General features: G+C 28.3%; 1 protein-coding gene across 3 annotated transcripts in view; it reads right to left on the bottom strand.

Annotated features, from left to right (window-relative positions):
- Positions 1-1,908: 1,908 nt before the first annotated feature.
- LOC100197103 (ubiquitin carboxyl-terminal hydrolase 48) overlaps positions 1,909-10,359 on the bottom strand; it is an 89,922-nt gene continuing 81,471 nt past the window's right edge. For all 3 annotated transcript variants that reach the window (XM_065799798.1, XM_065799797.1, XM_065799796.1), the window contains 3 exons: positions 3,352-3,394; positions 2,595-2,627; positions 1,909-2,005 (listed from right to left, as the gene is read on the bottom strand). In XM_065799798.1, coding sequence (XP_065655870.1) covers positions 1,980-2,005; positions 2,595-2,627; positions 3,352-3,394 — 102 coding nt within the window. In that variant the 3' untranslated portion in view covers positions 1,909-1,979. The remainder of the gene's footprint in view (positions 2,006-2,594; positions 2,628-3,351; positions 3,395-10,359) is intronic.

Raw genomic sequence — 10,359 nt, 5'->3', positions numbered from 1 at the left:
ATTATATTTATTTAAATAAAAAGATTAAACTACACTTATTTATATCAATTTTTTTAATAATTTTAAGACCGCATAAGCTCACGCAGATGTAAAAAAAAAACAAATCTTCGTGAGTTTTAAGTTGTCACAGTTTGCGCTTTATACACACCCAGAAATTTTAAAATGTTTTGAGTATGAGTTTCGTTTGAGTTGGATTTACAAAGTTACGTTTATAGATGAAAAATAGATGGGAATAGATTTTGTGTAGATTTTCTATTCCAGCATTAAATGCTCATTTATCTGAAACGATATGAGTTTCAGTCAAAATAACTTGTAGTATGAATTCTATCTGCATATCGATTTGGAATTTCTTCCGAAAAACACTTTTGCAAAACCCTTTTAATACTACAAAATACCCAATGATCTGTTTACAATTGTCTGCAATGATATTTTCAATAGAAAACCTTGATTCTTCAATTTCAACAACAATTGCAGCCCTATTAACGTTAATACCTCCAACAAACGTTGGGTTAGTCTTTAGATTTACTTCACAGAATGCAAAGCTTCGTTAATTGCATTTTTAGAAATGAGATACCATTTTAGCTACTACTAGAAATTTTTTCATTATATGGGTTCTTCCCAATCTTTTATAACCTTTTCAAGATGTAATTGAGAACATGAAAGTTGTATAAATTAAAGCGTAAGAACGTGTAACATTGTAATTGAGAATATCCGTATGTTGTACAGTACGTGCATAATCACCTCCCATTTTTGTACTTTTTGCCGCAATAAGGGGTTGTCTATAAAGTACGTACGCTCATAAGGAGAAGTCTTCAAAAAGCGTACGAAAGCGTATGGGGAGGGGGGTTCGATTTAAAAGTACGTACTTCGATTTTCTAAATTATAATAATTAACCAGTTAATTAATAGAAAAATTAAAACTAAAGGGTCTAAAGGGTCCTAGCTTGCCAACATAAAAAGGTGTATGGTATAGGGAGTAGAGGGTATAGTTTCTCTCTATGCACACACATGCATGAGCGCTCGCAGGATTTTTTGATGTTCCTAATAGGACACTTTCACACATTGTGCAAACTCCAAACTTAAGTATGTTTATACCTATGCCAAATAAGGAGGCTTTGCAAAAAATTGAGCCATTATTACAAGCTACCTCTTTTTGAAAGAGGTAGCTTGTAATAATTTATTATTACAAGCTACCTCTTATCATTCCATTTGTATTAGGTGCTGCGATTGCGGAACAATAATTATTATTAATAATTATTGTTCCACAATCACAGCACCTAATACAGATGGAATGCGAAACAAATTTTCAACGCTACTTTTAATTTTGAACTAGATTGTTCTCACTGGGTTTAACATTAAACTGTTAAAAGAGTTAATCAAGAAAACTTAAATATAAACGATTTTACTGTATTAATGAATAACTACTGCCAAAAAAAAGGCAGTAGCTCCTCATTAAGATAACCACTCGCATATCAAATATTTTTTCCAATATACCAGCCAATCAGAATAAATCACGCAATCTTTCATACAATGTTAAAAACTTTCTTCATAATCTGAATTTAATTATTTTATAAATGTAAAACCATTTTTTAAAATCGTCTATTAGACCAATTTGGCGATAAACAAACCCTGTTCCGCAAATTAAATAAAATCTTTTTAAAAATTTAAATAGGGTTTAATTGAATTTTTATTGTCCAATAAAAATACTAATTTCTAAAACTATATAAACGACATGCAATGCAAAAACAATCTTTTTAATATCGAGAACAAAATAAAATCTGTAGCAATCAAAATCAAAAAATCTGTAGCGAAGATCGCTACATAATCTTATGCTACAGAAAAAAAAAACTTGTGCATAAAAATAATATCTTAACTTATAAATATTATCATGGAAAAAAAAACAGCAACGTTTTAGCAAGCAAACTTTTTTTATTTGTGAATAAATAGTAACTTCGTCCACTGATGAAACACTAAACGGTATTACAAACCACTAAGCAAACTTGTACCTGGTTAAAAACAAAGAATCGTTATTATATATAATTACTTTTAAATAACATTTAATAAAAGTGTAAATGCATAGAAAAAAAAAAGGAAGAGAGGCATAATTGCAAAATGCAAAGCCACAACAAAAATTTTTTTGTTTTCAAAACGAACAGGGAAAATTCGAAAATAAGCATTTTTTAAAATAAAAATAAATAAAAAAAAAGATAAAACAAAGCCTTACATAATGTAAACACCACATTTAAATACAACGTAATAGACAAATTAAGCATAACACTATGAGGGGTGTAACGGGGGTATAAACAAAGTCTAACAGTCATTCAGATTTACCGCTTCACCACTCAGTCAAATGTCATTTATAATTTTATAAGTGCCCTAATTATTTATTCAACCAAACTTCCCATTTAGTTAAAATTTTTAATACAACAGTTAATGTAAGAATTTTTTTCTTCAAAAGGACAAAAGCAGCAAAACCAATTGATGATCAAACGTACGCCTCAGTTAACATAAGAGCAAATAATTGTTTTAACACAAGCGCAAAAAAATATAATAACTTAAACAAATTTTAACTTAATGTAACAATATTTAAAGTACCTTTGAAACCTTCTTCTAAAGTTCGAGATTTTACTACAAAAAAAATTTAAATTAAAGTCAATTTGGAAAAGTTCACTTTTTTCTAAGTATAAAAATTCTCTAAAATACACACGTGTTATCTAAAAAACACAAATCCCTGGATTATACCAGGAATAATGAAGTCATCTAAAAAACAACGTTTGTGTGAAATATTTCTGGAAAAAAAACAAACTTGAAATGAAAACAAGTTTAAGGTATAAAAAGGTCGTTTTGAATCAATTATAAAACGTTTGAAGTAATATTCAAATCAAATTAACACACGCGCGCGTGATATAACTACATAATTATAAATATTTTTGTCAAAAATACATAGTGCATATCTATTTAATATACATTGATGTATAATCAATACGACAAAAATCAAATCACAGGAACTTTAGTTTCGAATTAAATCTAATTTTTAACAATGAAAAATTAAAACAAAACAAAAAAACAAATTATATCAAGATTAAAAAAAAAGAAGGTAAATCAGCATAAGTAATCAGTATAAGCTATTAAGGTTTTTTTATTGTAACTATATAATGTTTTTGTTTATTTTAAACAAACATTTATAGTATATATATGTTTGTTTACATATATATTGCTTTTAACTTGACTATATAATAACATATAATAATTATATACATTAACAATTTGATTTTTTGATCAGCATTACATTGTTTCTCTGTTTATATAAATATACTTTTTCTATATGACCATTAATAAAAAAACGAAATACCTGGCTCATGTGTAATATCATTTTCAGGGTCAATTTTTTGCACCTAAAAAATAAATATTTCATGCAAGATTTAATTAAAAAAAGGTCAAGTTAAAAAAATAATAATAATAATTTATATGTATATGATATATTTACAATATTTTTATTAGAGGTGCTATGAATTCAACCAAATACCAAATCATGAAGATAAAAAAAAAAAAAAATACTCAAAATATTTTCTTCTTTTAACAATAACATCTTTAATACTTAAAATCCATAAATGGTAAGTTAAGAAGAATGAAATCAATTTTTTCAGCATTTGTTGATAACAAGCGATTTCACTTTCCCTAATAAACTATACCTGCTTCAGAAAATAACCGCTCACTGTATAGGCTGCTACCGGGAAATGATAAATAAATCAAATTTGTTAAGTTTAGATACTGTTTTGTATTTGCTGACCACCACTAGAAAAGGTCTGATGTCCGATTTAGGAAAGAAATTTTCATGTAAAAATCAATTGCATTTGCAATTAAATTGCAAACGGTTGTACTTTTTAAGATATACACATTATAAGTAACAATTAGATGAAACAATTATCAGGTGACGTCGAATAATTGAAATTTTGGTTGATAGCCTAGTTGAATATTCAGTATTTGGAAAAAAAACTATTCGTTGCATCTTCAATCTGCAACATTTACAAAAAATATGTTTTTGTATAATAAGTTTTGGTCAAAGCTTATTTAAAAAAATGATTTTGACCTGAAGAAAAAAAAAAAACTTATGGGAATTATGTTTTTACTGCCTAAATAATATCAAAATGCACTTTTCCTTATAAAAAAGTAATTGAATAAACTTAGATCATCATGTGAATGTAAAACCACCAATCTAAAAATGAACTTACTTTCCTCTAGCATACGAAAAAAAGAAAAATAACTTTAACTTATAATTTCTAAAAAAGAAACAAAGATAAATGTTCTATATAATACCAAATGACTACTTTGCAAGGTTGTACAAATCATAAAACTTTGCTAGGTCAGAAATCATAAAGCTTATCAAAATTTAAAGATATTTGTGAAAAAAAATTTATCACTGTTTCTTTTTTAGAAATTATAAGTTGAATTTATTTTTACTTTAGGTTTTTTTAAACCATTGTTTAAAGTAGAATAAAATAAAAAAACATAAAATAGAAAAAGTTGTAAACGAATTTAAGACTGCATCTTTTTTTATAATTTTACCCAATTTCTATGTCTGTAAAACGTTAAAAAACAAATAGGAGGTTATAAAATTTATACATCTTATCTTTTATGGTGATTTGTGATTTTTAAGTATCAAATTGTAAGGCCATTTTGAAATTTTATGATAATATTACTCGTTAGTTTTTTTTAAACTGAATAAAGCGAACTATATATATGTTTAATTTTTATAAGAAACTAAAATATTTATAATGTACATAATAAAGTAATGAACAACTTTACTATTTTATCTAAAAAAAAAAAAAGATTATAATTTAATAAAAAGGTCCATACATACATTCACAGTCATAGAGGTTTACCTAAATAAAAAGGCTACCAAATAAATGTAAACAGGTAAGACTTTTTGCGAATGAACCGGACCTTTAAATCAGTATTACTCTAGAATTATTTTGTAAAATTTTCAAAACTGTCAATATATATTGTATTATTATTTCAAAATAATTATGATTCAATAAAAGTTTAAATGTCAATAGTCTAATGCTGAAATAAAAAATATTTATCAGAATATTGATTTATAAAACTAAAATCTAATATAAAAAATGTAAGACAAAAAGGTTTGCTTCTAAATGAGCCTGCAAAGAGCAAGGCTTCATTTAGAAAAAAGGAGAGGGGAAGCTGAATTTCTAATTCTTTTTTAATTTTTTTATTTACTTTTATAGGTGAATGCCTATGAAACTTGAAGATGGGAGAGAGTTCCAAAGAGTTGAAAAAAGAGTTGAAGTGCTGGGAAGAAAACTAGACGAATAAGTTAAATTTTTGTTAAAAGAAATTTTTGTTGTTGGTGACTTGATGAAAAATAAAAAACCTACAACAGGAGGAAACAATTTTCAATTAAGTCAGATAAGAAGTGAAGCCATCTAGAACTTATGATTTTCCAGATTTATTAGTGTTAGAAATAATAAAGAAGATATAAAAAATTGGTATTGATGAAAAGGGATCTAAAGATTGCAATGAATGGGTTTGACCAATCATCTTTCAATTAGGGTCATCTGTGTTATCAGGGTCAAAGAGGTGATCACACTAGAAATTTAATACTATATCATACTAAAACTCTTTTAACTAAATCAATTGGCGTTTACAACAAACCTCAAACTTATTAACATCATCCTTGAATTATCCATAAGTAAGTTACTTGCCTAACTTGACTTAATATACAATGTTAATTTACATATCTTGACTTTGAATGCAATGGTAATATCTTTATCTTGAATTAAGGTACAATGTTTATTTTAAATGAGAAAAATTTATTTTTTAATATATATTTTAAAACATATTTTATAATTACATATTTTATATCTTAAAACATAATATATATTTAAAACATATTTTTTAAAAATGTTTTCTTAAACATACATTTTGATGTAGAATGTAAAACTTAATAACTGATAGAACATAAAAATAAATATTTGATTTGTACAACTATTCTACTGCAATACAACTGTTCTGCTGCAATACAACTGTTCTGCTGCAATACAACTGTTCTACTGCAATACAACTTTTCTACTGCAATACAACCATTCTACTGCAATACAACCATTCTATTGCAATCTATTAAATAAGTAACAGATATTAAAACATCTCTATTAAACATTTTTTATTAAAAAACCATCTAAAAATTTTTTATAGCATTTTGACTTTATTTTAGAGCTTTTAGCACTTGTTTTAATTTAAAAAAAAATTATCGAAAAAAGTAACCAACTATAACTCTATTTTTGATTGTTTGCTAAATAACATTTAAACAATAGATTTAAAAAGTGTGGGATTATAAGCAATAAAAATACTTTGATCTAATGCACTCAAATAAATGAACTTATGAACTTTCTTGTCCATGATTTTATGAAAATGTTTGACATTTTATTAGGAAAACAATAATGGTTAGTTGGTTATTTTTAAACTGCAATAAATAGCTCTAGAGTAGGATGTTCCATGAGTATAAACTTAGTTGAAAGTCAAAATAAACAAAAAATGCATTAGGGGGTAATAAAGATAATGCATTACCCCCTAATGCATTATCTTTATTACCCCCTAATGCATTATTTTTATTACCTCCCTAATGCATTACTTTTAACTGAATCAATGTATACAAAAACGTTCTAATTCATTTTTTTTTAATATTTGACTTTTTGATGAATATTTGTTTTTTGAAGACAGTTCCACCATTGTATAGTAAAACAAGTCAGACCTCTCCGTACACATTGAATAGAGAGCTGAAATATTGTCTGTAAACTAAAAGGTTCTAGGTCAGTGACTTAAAAGGTTTTTGTTGGCAGCACTGACAAAACCAGCTTTGTTCTGCTGGCAACTGTCAGATAATTTTAATCCAATTTTTGTTTTGTTTTGGTCACAAGTTTGAGGTTATTTAGGCTTATTTTATTATTCATCTCGTTGTTTTAATGAAAAAGACTTATAATGGATGAAGAACCTAGTATTAGCAGCGGAAGAAAGGTAAAAATGAGGCTACGTGGAAAAGGAATGTTGTTAAAGAAGCTAGAGTGAAAGGTAAAGAGTACACTGACTACAAAGGAAGAACTGTACCTGCTACTACTGTTGGAACTGATTGCAGGTGAGATTTGTATTGCAATTTCAATACCCAATTAGCCTTTTACAATTTGTTTAGGCCTATCATAGCATATCATGCAACATGTTTTCATAAAAACATCTTAGACAAAACTAATCCAACACGTTCCATATAGTTCCATTTAGGCTAGCGAATTGACCTTAAACAGTAGCCAAATGCTATAGCCAAATTACTCAAACATCATTTTTTAGAGTTTGGCTATAGCATTTAGGCCTACTTCGAACATTTATATCAGTATAATCTAATGAGATATTTTACTTTCAGATGCTTTAAGAAATGTACGGAATGTCTAAAAAACCAGAGCGATGAGATCTTCACACGCATGAGATCATTAGAGACTAAGAACGAGCAAGATGTGTTTCTACAATCATTGATTACAAGCAAGAAGGCGAAAACTCACCTACCCAGAAAGGAAGGTGCCAAAGGAAGAGTAGCTCATGACTTTTCATTTACATACGTGGTTTTGGTGGGGGATGCCAAATAAAAGGTATGTGTGGATGCCTTTAAAAGCCTTTATGGTATAAAAATTAGTCATATTCGACGATTGCGCTCCCTGTTGGTATTTGGAAAATCACCAAAGGACCTTCGAGGGAAAAAATTAGGAACGAATGCAGTCAGGGGCAATGTAAGACTTCTGATAAGAGAACATATGGAAAGTTATCCGGTGAAACAGAGCAAATATGCTGGTAAAACTATCAATTATCTATTATGCTAGACTAAATGTCTAGACTAAATGTCTATTATGCTAGACTAAATGTCATCCTGAAGCAAAATGAAGCTACAAATTTTTTCTAGGCTACTTTAAGGACAACTTTACGTTAAGATTTGGCCGTCCCCAGATTGTTGCACCTGTGAGGAGCTTAATTTAAAATTACGAAGCCCTCATCTCAGTGATGCAGCAAAGAGAAATGCTGCAGCGGAACTGATGCTGCACAAAAGTCGATCGAAAAAGTTTTACAACAAACTCCAAAATGAAAGCAACCCGGAAACAAAACAAAATGAACCGCATGTCTTAGCAATTGTATTTGACTACATGCAGAATATCCTTTTACCGATGATACCAGTCCAGGAAACCTTTTACCTCAGACAACTATCTGTTAACCTATTCTCTATTCACGATGTGAAATGCAACAAAGATCATGTTTATGTGTACCATGAAGGCACAGCCAGAAAAAGCCCTGATGAGGTGCGTTCTTTTGTGTACCTAATGTCTGCTCCTCTAATACCTATTGTCTATTGTCAATTACCTAATGTCTGTAATAAAAAGAAAACTGAAAAGGTATGACAGGGTGTACACTGTTCACCAGATAACTGAACTTATCATTACTTCTAGTAACACTGGAAAGTTTACTGTTGAAGAAGTCGCAACAGAAGATATTGTAGATTTTCAAAAGTGGTGGCCAACATTCTACAAAAAATCTTGCATTTCGGAAGAAACATGGGAAAAGAAAGTTCCTGCTAAGGATAAGTTTTGGAATAAGTTCTCTAATGCACTTCACTTATGGGACTTCTTCAGGTGTAATTGTCTGTAGGCCACTAATTGATGGGCTGATGGTCCAAACTTACAAGGTGTCTCAAGTCATCAATCGCATCGTCGAGTTTCCGCAAAATGTTTGCTACCCATTGGGTAACATTCCGATAAAAAGAGTGAAACTGCAGGATATTAGGAAGCTAATGCAATATGTTCCAGATGAGTTCAGTGGTTTTTATGATGAACTCATGAACTGGCCAACAACCAACGAGGCGAATGACGGGGAAGAGGAACATAATATCCAGTGAGGTGTCTGACAAAGGCTTTGTGATCAGTCCTTTTCTACATTGTGTGATTTAATATGTCTAACAATTTGACCTTTGATTTTTAATAGTTTTTTGTACAAAAAATGAATAAATATATAAAAGACTTTTTGTTATTATCATTAACACATGTAAACAAAAAGGTTCTAAGTCAGACAACTTTAACTATGTATAACACATATATATATATATCACAAACTTTGGTATATATTTTAACAAATCTAATATTTAAAGGTGTCAAAAAGCACCCAGATTTTTTTTGAACTTATTAAAGTAATAATTTTGGATTTAATAAGTTTTTTCTCGTTCCCGGAAAATATATAGTTTTTATGACTTAGACTGTGTTTTTTTTTATACATTGATTCAACTAAAGTCATTAGAAAAAATTCTAAATTTAAATTAAAAAATAATTTCTTTTTTTATATAAACTAGCAACAAAATTTAGCTTTAAATATATATTCACCTTGTGTGTGTAAGTTGAAAAACTACTAAAAAAAAGTACTCATCATTTTCAATTCAGAACTAAGTAATAATCATCAGAACTAAGTAATAATCATCAGAACTAAGTAATAATCATCAGAACTAAGTAATAATCATCAGAACTAAGTAATAATCATCAAAACTCAGTAATAATCATCAAAACTAATTTTGTTAGTAATCAATAATAATTTTGTTACATTTGTATAAGAAAATTAAATATTTTGAAGAAATTAATTTATTCCTGTGGACATCTAATAAAACTTCAACTTTGGTGGTACCCATAAGCTTGCGGGCAAAACAATAATCAAAATATTTGAAGCTTTTTTTAAATGATATTTTCAAATCTTTAACATTTCTGTGTAGTTTTTTGTTAACTTCTCATTTAATAGTTGCTAAGTACTTTTCAATAACTTTTGGGCGGTTTCGAGAACTTGCTGTTTTAGACATAACTTTCACATTACTTTGTTCATACCATCCCATAGTTTACTATAAGTTCATATTTTCATGATTCCATAGCCAGTTTACTATAATGAATTGATGATAAAACAGACCAAAACATGTCTACTAGCATGATTTAATGAGAGGTAAATGAGATATTTGTAAACACACTTTAACAAAAATTTAACTAGAAATACTTTGTGTGCTAATTTTTAGCCACAAATGCAAATAGCTTGCCAAATCAAGGCTTTTTAAGCAAATTTATTATGTTTTACGTATTTGAATTTTTTATCTTCTTTTTCTCTATATTTAGCAATATAACAGACAGCACCAGGAATTTGCTAATGACCTTAACTGACATAAGCTTCATCTTCAATATTACAGACATTTTTAGAAACAAAATTATCATACGACTTTCTGCAGCAGGTCCTTTGAAATTTTTTTTTGGATTTCAGAATGGTATGGTTTTCTAACATGTTTTATATC

This window comes from Hydra vulgaris, chromosome 06 (genome assembly GCF_038396675.1).
Source record: "Hydra vulgaris chromosome 06, alternate assembly HydraT2T_AEP".
NCBI lineage: Eukaryota > Metazoa > Cnidaria > Hydrozoa > Anthoathecata > Hydridae > Hydra > Hydra vulgaris.
Note: the sequence above shows the minus strand (reverse complement) of the source record. Positions and strands in the feature narration are given on the sequence as shown.